Raw genomic sequence first — 15177 nt, 5'->3', positions numbered from 1 at the left:
GACATCTGAAGACTCAGCCAGTCATATTTTATTTATTAGTGTCACAAGTAGGCTTACATTAACACTGCAATGAAGTTACTGTGAAAATCCCCTCATCATCACACTCCAGCACCTGTTCGGGTACACTGAGGGAGAATTTAGCACGGCCAATGCACCTAACCAGTATGTCTTTCGGACCGTGGGAGGAAACCCACACAGACACGGGGAGAATGTGCAAACTCCACACAGACAGTGACCCAAGCTGGGAATTGAACCCAAGTCTCTAATGCTGTGAGGCAGCAGTGCTAACCACCGTGCCACTGTGTCACTACATGTTGAAGCAAAGGAATTTGGGGCTGAATTTTAAGAGCACAGAGTTCTTTGAGATCTGGGAGAGCTTCCAGAAGCTGGGAGGGATTTAAACACAAGGAATAATATTTTAGTTTTAAGGCAGGGATGGAACCAAGAGCCAGTGTAGGTCCGTGAGTGCAAGGCATTGCTGGTGAACAGGACTTGGTCGGGATGCAGGCAGCTGCGTTTTGGACGGGTTCACATTTACAAAGGGTGGGATATTAGCCAGGAAACCATCGGAATGCTTGAACCAAGGGTGACAAAAACATTGCAAAGTGTCTGAGCTGCCGATTACCGTCCATGTCTTTATGAATAACAGATAGAACGACAGTGGCTGGTCTGTCAGCAAACTGCCTCGAGTCTAATCTGACAGGCTAATGATTGAGTTTACTGTGAATATAACATGGTCTGCTTTCCAATTACACCTTCAGCTTGGACCTCTCCTACAATCAGCCTGTGCAGCAAAACGCTGCCAAACTGGTCACTGGTCCCTCAGCAGACCCGGCGTCATTATCATCGGAAAAGAAGACGGGAACATTGATATTTGGGATTTACTTGAAAAAACGCAGGAACCTTCACAGACACAGAATGTCACCTCTGTCTCAATAAGTTGCATCAAACCCTGTATTGTCTCACGTAGGTATTATTTTGCCCATGACCCTTATCTATTGTTTTATGGCATTCCACATTGAGGGAAACTAATTTAGGGACAATTTATTCCTGCCAGTCAGCCTAACAGCGCATCTTTGGGGTGTGGGAGGAAACCGGAGCACCCGGAGGAAAAACCCATGCAAGCACGGGGAGAATGCGCAAACTCCCACAGACACCGGCCCAAATCCATGTGTCTGCACAGCAATCAGTGATAGTCACTGAGCTGTCGTCTTGTACCAGTATCTGGTCCAGTTTAAGCACACACTAACGACATGAAGCACTAGGCCAATCTCGAACAACCAAGAGCAGCCCAAGTACGACCCATCGCGTGTATGCCCCTTGTTGGACAACAAGGCGGACCGACTTAAAACCTGTGAATGAAAAGAGAAAAAACATTATTATCATACCATATCCATATCCATAGGATGGGAATGGAAGGATACAGACTCCGTAAGTGCATACAGTTTTAGCTTAGGCAGGCATCATGATCGGTGCAGGCTTGGAGGGCTGAACGGCCTGTTCCTGTTGCTGTACTGTTCTTTGTTCTGTGTTAATGTAATCAAATATCCCAGAGCCCTTCACAGGAGTGTTAGAAAATAGGACGTTAAGCCTCATAAAGATACTCCACCTGACCTGATGATAGAGAGAGGTCATTGGTGACCATGACTGCTCTTCCAAAATGCCAGCCTCTGAACGAGGGGCTGAATGGCCTCTTACTGTGCAGTGAGTTTCTATGTCATACTGAAATATTTCTTGCACCAGTTGTTGTGTCCTGGAATGCCCTGCCTGGAAGAGTGCTGGGAGCAGATTCAGCAGGAACTTTCAAACAGGAATTGGATAAATATTTGAAAGAAGGAAATAAATCACAGGGCTGTAGGGAAAGGAAACCCTCCAGAAATGTAATATCATTAACATTTCTGCTTCCACGTCGTAAATTAACCAAATTCCAGCATACCCATCACTCCCTGTACTCACTGCCCAATGTATTTGATAATAATAAATCAAATCAAATTGCCTCCCAGTTAACCAGTCCCTTAATTGTAAAATTTTCATATTTATTTTAAAATCCCTCCACAGCCCCCTCCTCCCTAACTCTGTAACCTCCTCCAGCCCCTACACCTCTCCCTATCTCTGTAACCTCCTCCAGCCCCTACACCTCTCCCTATCTCTGTAACCTCCTCCAGCCCCTACACCTCTCCCTATCTCTGTAACATCCTCCACCCCCTACATCCCTCCCTATCTCTGTAACCTCCTCCACCCCCTATACCCCTCCATCTCTGTAACCTCCTCCAGCCCCCTACACCCCTCTCTATCTCTGTAATCACTTCCAACAGCAACACACCTCCCTACCTCTGTAACCTCCTCCAGCCCCTACACCTCTCCCTACCTCTGTAACCTCCTCCACCCCCTACGCCTCTCCCTACCTCTGTAACCTCCTCTAGCACCTACATCCCTCCCTATCTCTGTAACCTCTTCCAACCCCTACACCCATTCCTATCTCTGCAACCTCATCTGGCCTCCTACAATCCTCCCTACTCCGGTAGCCTCCTCCAGCCCTGACATTCCTCCCTATTTTTCTAACCTCCTCCAGTCCCACAACCTGACAAGATCTTTCCACATTTCTAGTTCTGCCCTTTTGCACATTCCTGATTTTAATCATTCTGCCATTGACAGCAATGGGGCTCTGCCTGAGCCCCAAGTTCTCAAATTTCCTCCCTAAACCTCGCCCTCCTTCTTAAACTAATCTCATTGACCATCCACCCTGATAACTTCGACATGGCCCAGTGTCATCTTTGATCTATTAGCCCTGTTGCGTACTTTGACCACATTGAACACGCTAAATACAAGTTATTATTGATGTTCAAAGAACGAGGTAGTGGTGCCAATGAGAGAGCTCTTTCAAAGAGCCAGCACAGGCATGATGGCCTGAATGGCCTCCTTTTGCACCGTATCATTCTGTGATAATTTTTGATTAAATGAGGGCACAGTATTGATAATTTTCTAGTACCTCCCAGCTGAGAGCCATGTATTCTGAGGGCATTGTGATCTTAGAAAAGCTTTGTCCTGTATTCAGACTGTCGATCATCAGGAACTGGGATCTACAGAAGACTCAATGCTTTGATTTATAAGCTAGTGTAAGATTATATTTATATAATTCAATTGTACTCAGGGTATAGTAATGCAGAGTAAACAGTTGGAATGTTTGCACATCACCAACTTAATCTGTTTTTCACCAGCAAGACAACATTTACTAGCTGTATCTGATGACTTTGGTACGCTGCACGTTCTGGAAGTGCCTTGGGCTTTGCGGCATCCATTAACGCAGGAGGTGAGTAAAAGGAATTTTATTGTGGAACTTTCATAAAAGTGCAAGTTCCTGCAGATCTGCCTCCTGAAGCTCATTCGTCCTGCCCGGTTTGAGTTGAATGAAAGGGAGTTAAGGTCAGGCTGCGTCGAGCTGAAACAGTTTGTTACACAGATCCAACCCCCTCACAGTGAAGGCACAAGTGGGCAATGTGCTTCACTGACTTTCATCGGCAACCGAGTGAACTAAAGATTGTTAGTCACATAAAAGAGTTGCATTTACATCGCACCTTTCACAACCTCAGTGTTTGCCAAAAATGCTTTGCAGCCAATGAAATACATTTTGATTGTAGTCACTAAAGCAATCTGTGACCGTATGCAGAATGACCTGGGCAAGTACCTGGCGGGTAACACTCATACCTGACAAGTGCCAGGCAATGACTGTCTCCCACATTGCCCTTTGACATCCAATGGCATTTCCCCCTTCTCCACATCCTGGGGGTTATCATTGACCAGAAACTGAATCGGAGAGGCCATTATAAACGCTGTGGCTACAACGGCAGGTCAAAGGCTGGGAATTCTGTAGTGAGTAACGAGGCACAAGTCAGGAGTGCGATGGAATTCTCTCCATTTGCCTCTAAACGTGCCTGAGATACCCAGCTCCACCCAGGACAAAGCTGGCCACTTGATTGGGAGCCCATCCGCTCCCTCCGACGCCCATTCCCTCCACCAGCGACACACGGGGGCAGCAAAGTGTACGTACCGTCTACAAGATGCACCCCAGCGACTCATCGAGGCACCTTCAACAGCACTTTCCAAATCCACAGCCTGTACCACTGAGAAGCATAAAGGCAGCAGATACCTGAGAAACCAGCCCCTGGAGGTTCCCCTCTAAGCCACTCACCACCCCGGCTTGGAAATATATATCACTATCACCAGGTCAAAACCCTCAAACTCCTTCCCTAACAGCACTGTGGGTGTACCTACGTCGCAGGGACTGCAGCAGCTCAAGAAGGCAGCTCACCACCACCTTCTCAAGGGCATCAAGTGATGGGCAATAAATGCTACCCAAACAGTGATGCCTACACCAGCGAACGAATAAACATTATTGTGGTATTTTTTTTTGTACAGCAAGCTCCCACAGACAGCAATGTGATAATGAATAGACAATCTGTTGGCTGAGGCAGGAATATTGGCCAGAACACTGGAGAGAACTTGTCTGTTTTTTGAAATCATGCCATGTGATTATTAGCATTCACCTTAAGAGAACCGACAGGCCTCAGTTTAACATCTCATGATGGTGTCTATAAGACCATGAGACCATAAGACATAGGAGCAGAATTAGGCCACTCAGCCCATCAAATCTGCATCACCATTCAATCATGGCTGAATTTTTTTTCTCAGCCCCATTCTCCTGCCTTTTCCCCATAACCCTTGATCCCCTTATTCATCAAGAACCTATCTATCTCTGTCTTAAAGACACTCAATGACCTGGCCTCCACAGCCCTCTGTGGCAAAGAGTTCCCCAGATTCACCACTCTCTGGCTGAAAAAATTCCTCCTCATCTCTGTTTCAAAGGATCGTCCCTTTAGCCTGAGGTTGTGTCCTCTGGTTCTAGTTTTTCCTGCTAATGGAAACATCCTCTCCACATCCACTCTATCCAGGGCCTTGCAGTATCCTGTAAGCTTCAATAAGATCCCCCCTCGTCCTTCTAAACTCCAACGAATACAGACCCAGAATGCTCAACCGTTCCTCATACGACAAGCTCTTCACTCCAGGGATCATTCTTGTGAACCTCCTCTGGACCCTTTCCAAGGCCAGCACGTTCATTTTTTAGATACGGGGCCCAAAACGGCTCACAATACTCCAAATGGGGTCTGACCAGAGCCTTATACAGCCTCGGAAGTACATCCCTGCTCTTGTATTCTAGCCCTCTCAACATGAATGTTAACATCGCATTGCATCCTAAGTGCCGATTTGAATATGCAGTTAACCTTAAGAGAGTCTTAAACAATGACTCCCAAGTCCCTTTGTGTTTCTGATTTCCTAAGTATTTTCCCATTTAGAAAATAGTCTGTCTCCATTCCTCCTCCCAAGTGCATAACCTCACACTTTTCCGCATTGTATTCCATCTGTCTTTGCCCACTCTCCTAACCTGTCCAAATTCTTCTGCAGTCCCCCCTGTTTCCTCAATACTAACTTGTCTCTCTACATATCTTTGTATCATCTGCAAACTTAGCAACAGTTCCTTCCTCCAAATCATTAATGTGTATTGTGAAAAGTTGTGATCCCAGCACTGACCCCCTGAGGTACATCGCTAGTCACCGGCGGCCACCCTGAGAAAGACCCCTTTATCCCCACTCTCCACCTTCTACCACTCAGCCAATCCTCTATCCATGCCAGGATCTTATCCTTAACACCATGGGCTCTTAACTTATTAAACAGTCTCCTATACGGCACCTTGTCAAAGGCCTTCTGGAAATCTAAATAAATCATGTCCACTGGTTCTCCTTTATCTAACTTCCTTGATACCCCGTCAAAGAACCCTAACAGATTTGTCAGACATGACCTCCCCTTGACAAAGCTTTGCTGACTCAGCCCTACTTTATCATGCACTTCCAAGTACTGTGAGATCTAATCTTTAATAATGGACTCTAAAATCTTGCCAATGATCGAAGTCAGGTTAACCAGCCTATAATTTCCTGTCTGCTGCCTCCCTCTCTTTTTAAACAGCGGAGTTACATTTGCTACTTTCCAGTCCTCTGGTACCCTCCCTGCCTCCAGTAATTTCTTAAAGATCACCTCCAGTCCCTCCACAAGCATAAGTAACTGGCTGGTGGTGGAAGGAAAATTTCCAGACCGGAGGCCAGTTACCAGCGGTGTACCACAGGGATCAGTGCTGGGTCCTCTGCTATTTGTGATTTTTATCAATGCCTTGGAGGAGGGGGCTGAAGGGTGGGTTCGTAAATTTGCTGATGACTCCAAAATTGGTGGAGTAGTGAATGAGGTGGAGGGCTCTTGTAGGCTGCAAAGAGACATTGATAGGATGCAGAGCTGGGCCGAAAAATGGCAGATGGAGTTTAACCCTGATAAGTGCGAGGTGATTCATTTTGGTTGGACAAACTTGAATGCGGATTACAGGGTCAACGGCAGGGTTCTGACGAATGTGGAGAAACAGAGAGATCTTGGGGTTCATATCCACAGATCTCTGAAGGTTGCCACTCAAATGGAGAGAGCTGTGAAGAAGGCTTATAGCGTGTTAGCGTTTATTAACAGGAGGTTTGAATTTAAGAGCCACGGGTTTATGCTGCAACTATATCGGACGTTAGTGAGACCACATTTGGAATATTGTGTTCAGTTCTGGTCACCACACTATAAGAAGAATGTGGAAGCATTGGAGAGGGTGCAGAGGAGATTTACCAGGATGCTGCCTGGTTTGGAGGGTAGGTCTTATGAGCAAAGGTTGAGGGAGATGGGGCTTTTCTCTTTGGAGTGGAGGAGGATGAGAGATGATTTAATAGAAGTTTATAAGATGACGAGGGGGATAGATAGAGTGGGTAAGAGAGGAGGATCAGGAAATATCGATCTGTAACCCGTGAGGAGCCAGCGCTTTCTGGGCGAGTGGCTTTGTATAGACTTCCCAATGCGTTTAGCAGTCAGGTATGCACTGTCATTTCTGGCTAAGAAGTTAGACTTTTATTCAGCCTGTTGCTGCTGTAAATTGATGGGATTGGACTGGGGTAATCTGAACTGTCTGTGGTGAAGGAATCATCAGGTTGTTAAAAATAAATCGAAACTTTGTCTGGGATCTCTGGGAAAAAAAAAGGAACGAAAGGGCATTTTTCAATCTGTTGTCTGCTCCACTCCCTGTGAGATCTGGTGATGCGTTAAGAAGATGGAGTTTTCTTTCTGAGAAGCTGCCCTGTTGTGGTGAGCACAGCTTCTCAGCCCAGGTAAGAGTCCTGAACCAGGTTGTTTCCTGAAGCATCTCCCACCAGAATAGAGGAACCAAGCATCGATTGCTTTGAAAGGCTCCCTCAAGCCAACCAATCCCCACTCAATAAAGACTTGTATTTCTTCCAGAAATCTAACATTGAAGCTTACTTCGATAGAGAAGTCAAACGACTGGAATATTTTGAAGCGAGAAAAATATCAAGAAGCGAAAAGGAAGCTGAGGAAGAGGAAGAGAAAACAGTGAGCAAAATCATTTGGTTCTTTTAAATCAAACACGACACGGTTTTGGAACGAATGCACAAAGTTTATGACTTGCCACCTCATCCAAAGGCACATCTGTTTTCCTTTAATATTTCATTGCCTGCTGTTATTTGTTTATATTGCTGGAAATCAGTCTCTCAGTGACTGGAGCAGTAACAATTGCAGCCAAGTCAATGGGGTAACTATGACCCTACTTGCTAATGCAGTATTTTGTCCACGTAAGCCTTTATGAGGTATGTGAAACTCTTTAAGCAACACAGTGACGTCAATCACTCCATTCACATTCGGTGGCTACAGCAGTGCAGCAATCAGTCTCAGTGTCCTTAACGTACTGAGAGAGGGAATAGTGAGGATTTCATATATCTGCACATTATCCAACAAGCCCTGTAGGAAATAGTTCACTCGGTGGACACTGGGAAGGTACAGCACAGAGTTGGCTGTGACATGACATTCACTCAATAACGTGTCAGTGCATTCAAACTGGCATCGAACTTCCAGCACAGAAACGGGCCATCCAACACACTTGCGTCTATGTTTATACTCCTCGAAACCTTCACTCTCTCTACTTCATCTCGCCCCAGCAACACATCCTCCTATTCATTGAATCACAGAATCCTTTCAGTGCAGAATGGGCCATTCAGGCCACTGACGCTGTACCAACAATTCCACCCAGGCCCTATCCCCATAGCCCCACACATTTACCCTGCTAGTCTCCCTGACACTAAGGGGCAATTTAGCACGGCCAATCAATCTAACCAGCACATCTTTGGAGTGTGGGAGGAAACCGGAGCACCCGGAGGAAACCCGCAAAGACATGGGGAGAATGTGCAAATATGTGTACAGTGTTTATTGATGTCCCTTTTTTTACATTCATTGGTGATTCAGTCCGCCTTGTTGTCCAGCAAGGGGCATACACGCGGTGGGTCGTGCAAGGGCTGCTCTTGGATGTCGCTTCGAGAGTTGCCTAGTGCTTCACGTTGTTAGTGTACGCTTAAACTGGACCAACTGACGGGCAACACGACAGCTCAGTGACTATCACTGTTTGCTGTGCAGACACATGGACCTGGGTCAGATCTCCGACTTGGGTCGGTGTCTGTGGGAGTTTGCACATTCTCCCCGTGCTTGCGTGGGTTTTCTCCGGGTGCTCTGGTTTCCTCCCACACCCCAAAAACGTGCTTTTAGGCTGATTGGTGTTAACAAATTGTCCCTAAATTAGACCTCCCTTAATCTGGCGTACATATAATTCTCTAAATTTGCACACCTTTATTGTGGAGTCCAAGAGGCGTAGACAAAAGTCATAGATAGAAGAAGGAAGGGGATGAGGCACTCACTAAATGCCAAAATAGGCGGCACGGGCTTGTTGGGCCGAAGGGCCTGTTTCCCGTGCTGTGTTATTCTTTGTTCTTTGTTCTTTGTTCCACACAGACAGTGACCCAAGCCGGGAATCGAACCTGGGTTCACACAGTGGCACAGAGGGTGGCATGGTGGCACAGTGGTTAGTACTGCTGTCTCACAGTGCCAGGGACCTGGGTTCAATTCCCAGCTGGGGTCACTGTGCAGAGTCTGCACGTTCTCCCCGTGTCTGCGTGGGTTTCCTCCGGGTGCTCTGGTTTCCCCCCACAGTCTGAAAGACGTGCTGGTTGGGGTGGATTGACCCGACTATTCATCTCTGACTATTGCCGTGATGCTCCCCTTAATCAAAAATGCAACTCCCCCTCCTCTCTTTCCTCCACTTCTGTCCTGCCTAAAGCACCTGCCCTCTGGAACATTAAGCTACCGGCCCTGTCCCTCCCTCAGCAATGTTTCAGTTATGGCTATAATATCCCAGTTTCATTTATCTATTCATGCCCTGAGTTCATCAGTTGACCTGTCAGCCCTTTTGCATTGAAATTGATGCGATTTTTCCTTCTCCCTGCTGTTCTCCTGTCTATCATGTCTATTCAGCTTGCCTTCGCAGAGTACTGCGCCTCCTTTCAGCCCCTCATTTGCTTCCCTGCTGTTGAGGATCCCCCCCCAACCCCCCTTCCCAAATCTGGTTTAAACCCTCTCTTGTAGCACTGGCAAATCTGCTCCCCAGGATATTGGCCCCCCTCCGGTTTACAGAATCTGTATATTTCTCACGTGCTTAAGCTTTCCCTTAAATGGCTCTGTGCTACTCTCCTCAACCACTCCATGCTGGGAAAGAATGTGGAGGGTTCATTTACAAGGCAGAATCTTCAGTTGTACATACCCTCAGCACAGAGTGTGGATGGGTCTTTTTCTGCATGGAGGTCAGTCACCAGTGGAGCGCCCCAGGGATCTGTTCTAGGACCCTTGCTGTTTGTCATTTTCATAAATGACCTGGATGAGGAAGTGGAGGGATGGGTTGGTAAGTTTGCTGATGACACAAGGGTCGGAGATGTTGTGGATAGTTTGGAGGGATGTCAGAAGTTGCAGCATGACTTAGATAGGATGTAAGACTGGGTGGAGAAGTGGCAGATGGACTTCAACCCGGATAAATGTGTAGTGGCTGGTCCAATGGGATGAAGGAATGTAATATTAAGGGTAAGACTCTTAGCAGTGTAGAGGATCAGAAGGATCTTGGGGTTCATAGGACTCTCAAATCGGCCTCAAAGGTAGAGGATGTGGTTAAGAAGGCGTATGGTGTACTGGCCTTCATTAATCGAGGGATTGAGTTTAGGAGTCGGGTGACAATGCTGCAGCTGTGTAAGACCCTGGTCAGACCCCACTTGGAGTATTGTGCGCAGTTCTGGTCACCTCATTACAGGAAGAATGTGGAAGCCATTGATTTACAAGGACGTTGCCTGGACTGGGTGGCATGCCTTATGAGGATAGGTTGAGGGAGCTCAGTCTTTTCTCCTTGGAGAGACGAAGGATGAGAGGGGACCTGATAAGGGTTTATAAGATGATGAGAGGTATTGATTGGGTGGATTCTCAGAGGCTTTTTCCCAGGGCTGAAATGGCTGCCGCAAGAGGACGCAAGTTTAAAGGTGCTGGGGAGCGGGTACAGAGGAGATGTCAGAGGTAAGTTTTTCACTGAGGGTGGTGAGTGAGTGGAATCGGCTGCCGTCGGTGGTGGTGGAGGCAAATTCAATAAGTTCTTTTAAGAGACTTCTGGATGAGTGCATGGGACCTAATAAGATTGAGGATTATAGATAGGCCTGGTAGGTATAGATATGACTGATGCAACTTGTGGGCCGAAGGGCCTGTTTGTGCTGTAGTTTTTCTATGATTCTATATATACACACGCACTCATATACACACACTCACTCATATACACACACATTCTCTCTCTCGCACACACACACGCACAAAGACACACATACTCTTTGCACAGTGGTTAGCGCTGCTGCCAGGCACCTGGGTTCAATCCCCGATTCGGGCCACTGTCTGTGTGTACTTTGCAAGTTCTCCCCGTCTCTGTATGGGTTTCCTCCCGGTGCTCCAATTCCCTCCCATAAGCCAAAGATGTGCGTGTTAGATGGATTGACTATGCTAAATTGTCCATGAGTGTCAGGGGGATTAGCAGAGTAAATACATGGGGTTGTGGGTCATTGTCAGTGTGGGCTCGATGAGCCGAATGGCCTCCTGCCCTGTAAGGATCCTACCATCCCTCTATCGGTCAGGCGTCTGGTGATTCAGACGCTGATGTGAGCACAGGAATGAAGGACAGGCACCCGGAGAGTGATAATCCCCTGTGTTTTCGGAGCCCTCATGGAGCTGAGTGTAAAATAAAGAGAAAGCAAGGAAAAGGGAGAGAAAAATCAAGCACAACTTTAAAACAAAAATGTACCAAAATGTAATCGATGCTGTCCACAATCTGCAGAGATCTCTTCCCACCTTTGATAGCTTCTTTCAAATTGTCACCGTTTTCCAGCCACTGTAGTCAAAAACTTAACAAGTGTTTCAGTGAAATATCAGAATTGCTGTGAAGCAGTGCAGAAAAATTTTGAACAGCAGCTGTGACCCACTTCTTTATTTAGTACAATCCCAAAGAAAACCTTTGAAAAATATTCTCTAATTCTCAGAGGATAGAGTTAAAATCAGCGATGACGTGGGCCTGTGTGAGATTTCAATCCATTCACTTATCAAACGTTAAAACTGGGCCCTGGGGAAGTCTCATCGAGAAGTAAATGTTTTGCAAAGTTGTTGCTAAGGCAGCGAGAATAAATGGACTCACCAGACATCTGAATCCATTTGGGAAGGGATTAGTGGATGTGGGATAAGAAATCGAGGAAAAGTCTTTGCTTTTCCTGACAATGTCAATGTTCCATTTCCACAGGCAGCCGAGGCAGAAGTACAGACAGCAGAACAAGTAGAGGAGGAATTAAAAAAGGAATATGGACTTTATCTCCAAGAAGAGAAAAAGATCATTGTCGCTCAACTTGGGAAAGCGTTACAGATTCCGAAAGAGGCTTGAAGTGTATTTTTTTTAATTCAAATTAAATTAAAAATCAAAGGATCGCAAAGGCGTTTCCAGCACAAAAATAACTCCACAAATAAGTCTGAGAAAATGCACTCAGAAATGGTCACCGATGCTTGGCTCAGTATGGTAAAATTTCTAAAAATTGCCACTTGGGAAAAGTGGGGTTAATAAAGGAACAGCGTGGATTTTTTTAAAGGCAAATTGTTTCGAACTAACTTGATATTGCGAATGTGGATTTTCAAAACACGCCTGAAGTATCACAGACTTGCCAACAAATGCTGCCCCAGTATTTTATTGCCCATTTCTAATTGCCCCTGAACTGAGTGGCTCTCTCGGCCATTTCAGAGGGCAGTTAAGAGTCGACCACTGTGGATCTGGAGTCACACATCGGCCAGACCAGGTAAGGACAGCAGATTTCCCTCCCTAAAGGACATTGGTGAACCAGATGGGTTTTAAGACAATGGTTTCCTCACTAGACTTTTAATTCCAGATTTTTATTGAATTCAAATTTCGCCATCTGCCATGGTGGGATTTGAATCCAGGTCCCCACAACATTACCCTGAGTCTCTGGATTACTAGTCCAGTGCCAATACCACTGCACCACTGCTTCCAAAAGGTTTTTACAGTGGTGTCTGCAGGAGTCACCCCTCTCTTTTTCTTCATGTTGGCAAGATCAACATGGGTCCCTTCACTAATTGTCCTTGAACTGAACTTGAATAGAGACAGCCAATTGCTGTGAGTCAAGACCAGGTAAGGTTGGCAGATTTCTTTATGTTCCAGATTTATTAATTGAAATAATTAATTGAAACTCCAACAGCTGCCATGATGGGATGTGAATCCACGTCCCTGTGAAACTCTGGAACCCTGTGACATTACCACTGAGACACCATCTCCCCTTAACTACAAGCTTCCTCTTGGGTAGACAGGACAGCGTTTCAAAGTTTGCACAAAACTCGGAAATGTTACGAACAGTGAGGAGGATAGAAAGTTAGCAGATTTGTGAAATGAGAAGACAGCAGAATTGAAATGCAGCAGGGTGAAGTATCACGGTTTGCTCGGAAGAATGAGGAGTAAGGCAATGAATTAGAAGGTTGTGCAAAAATGGGGAGAACTGGGCGTTCGCAGGCAGCAGGACATGTTGAGAAGGCTGTTCGGGAAGCGTTATGGTATCCTTAGCTTCAAGCAAGGAGGTTATGTGTTAATGGTCCACGTTCACAGACTTCACTATAAACACAAAAGGTATTTATTTATTAATAAGAAAAATTAGTGCAGGTGCCAGCAGCCCACTAGGCTGCCCCCCCTCCCGCCCCCCCCAATCCCTACATATCCTCTGCCTAAGAGAGGACTCCATCCCCTGGGGTGATTACCCACTATCAGTCCCAATTATTCCCCAAAACAGGTGACTCTCTCAAGGAGCCAATCACTACCTCCCTCACCCTACAAATCCTTTATATAATCTTCAAAAACGAAGTCACCCAGTCCTAAATTCGATCTACGCACGAGTTGGACAATTATAAATCAAGTCTTTGAGGGATTTTTCTGTTTCTTATAAAACACTATAATTCCGTAATCTGAGAAGGATCAACATTAACAAGCACTGCAATACCAGATGCCTTTTCTAGCACAGTTCATCACTACTTGCTGTGTGGAGAAATCAGCTATGTCTACAACAGGTTGATCAGGTATTTTGGTGCTGACAAGTTTGAAAATATTTTTTGCCGGTGACAATAATTGCTGGAGAACCTCTCTACTCCTCCAGTGATCCACATGTTTACAAACAATCCGTCCACAAACAATCGGCACAGCCAAGAAGGGCCATAGAACATGAGAAATAGGAGCGGGAGTCGGCCATCTAGCCCCTCAAGCCTGCCCCGCCATTCAATAAGATCATGGCTGATCTGATAGTGGATCAGTTCCACTTTCCCGCTTTCTCCCCATAACCCTTAATTCCCTTATCGATCAGAAATCTATCTACCGGTGACCTAAATATATTCAACGAGGTAGCTTCCACCACTTCAATGGTCAGAGAATTCCAGAGATTTACTGCCCTCTGGGAGAAGAAGTTCCTCCTCAACTCTGTTCTAAACTGACCTCCACCACCCCCCCCCCCCCAACCCCCCACCACTTATCTTGAGGCTGTGCCCTTTAGTTCTGGTTTCCTTTCTAAGCAGGAAGAATCTCTCTACCTCTACCCTATCTAGCCTCTTCATTATCTTATATGTCTCTATAAGATCACCCCACAGCCTTCTAAACTCCAATGAGTTCAGGCCAAAAGGCCTATTTCTGTGCTGTATGGTTCTACTGGGTACAACAGGAATCTAGTCACAGAGACAGTAATTCCAGGGATCTAACTTTGATCCACTACCACAATTTCCATTTATGACACCATTTAATATGAGCTTTTTGTTGTTGGTGACTCATTGATGAAGTCTTGAGGCTTATGAGTTTAAACATAAACATTTTTATTGGTAGGTCTTAACTATGTACAGCTACAAACAGGGTTCACAATCTCGCTCTGGTACGTGTGAAGGAATAGTTGTGGTTCTCTGTTTCAGCTACTTAGGTCATGTGGTAAAGTTTCCTCTCTTTCCAGCTTTCCAAACAGCATCTTTTCCATCGACCGTTTGATTATATTGGTTCTTGCTGCTTTTCCATTTGTGTGACTATTTCAGCAATCTTGTTCTGGGAGTAATCTCAGTTTCTTGGTCTGATTTGCTGATTCTGCTCTCAGTTTCAATGTGTTACCTGTTTGGTTAATTTCTCATTGCCAAGCTTCCTTGCTTCAGGCTCTTATTCTCCCCATTCAATTCCTCTGTGGATTTGTTTTTATTTTCTGGTTGCTGTTTCATGGAGCTCAGCTTATTCTACATTGTCTCATTAAATTCTCCTTCATCTTAACTTCATCGTGTAAGTTTTTGCAGTTTTTTTTAAGTTTGCTATCAGTCATTTAGTCTTGTTGTTTTAATGTCTTCTCTAAAGCTTCAATTCTTTTTGCTGATTCCTCTTTATGTTCATTAGTTCCTTGATTATTTTGCAGTCTTTAATTTCTGCGTTTCTTCAAAGGTGGATCCATTATGTTCTTATTGGACATTTACATTTCTCAAATGGAATTTCATTTCTACTTGTCTGAACTTCCTTTGGTTTGGTCTGGCTCCGATGAAGTGTTGATTTGTTTCTATTCCTCAATTCTCGTGTTCTTCATTTGATCATTTGCTGTCTTTCATTGCCGTCCTTCTCGGATCTTTTGTTGT

At 45.5% G+C, this 15177-nt stretch overlaps 1 protein-coding gene across 1 annotated transcript in view; it reads left to right on the top strand.

The window, feature by feature from the left end:
* The window catches only part of dnai3 (dynein axonemal intermediate chain 3), a 79992-nt gene extending 68072 nt beyond the window's left edge, over window positions 1–11920 (top strand). The window contains exons 19-22 of the mRNA XM_080196450.1: window positions 762–966; window positions 3219–3310; window positions 7369–7479; window positions 11783–11920. Of these exons, the coding sequence (XP_080052576.1) occupies window positions 762–966; window positions 3219–3310; window positions 7369–7479; window positions 11783–11920 (546 nt within the window). The remainder of the gene's footprint in view (window positions 1–761; window positions 967–3218; window positions 3311–7368; window positions 7480–11782) is intronic.
* The last annotated feature ends 3257 nt before the right edge of the window (window positions 11921–15177 follow it).

Source organism: Carcharhinus amblyrhynchos, chromosome 9 (assembly GCF_965287045.1).
Source record: "Carcharhinus amblyrhynchos chromosome 9, sCarAmb.v2.hapA, whole genome shotgun sequence".
NCBI lineage: Eukaryota > Metazoa > Chordata > Chondrichthyes > Carcharhiniformes > Carcharhinidae > Carcharhinus > Carcharhinus amblyrhynchos.
Note: the sequence above shows the minus strand (reverse complement) of the source record. Positions and strands in the feature narration are given on the sequence as shown.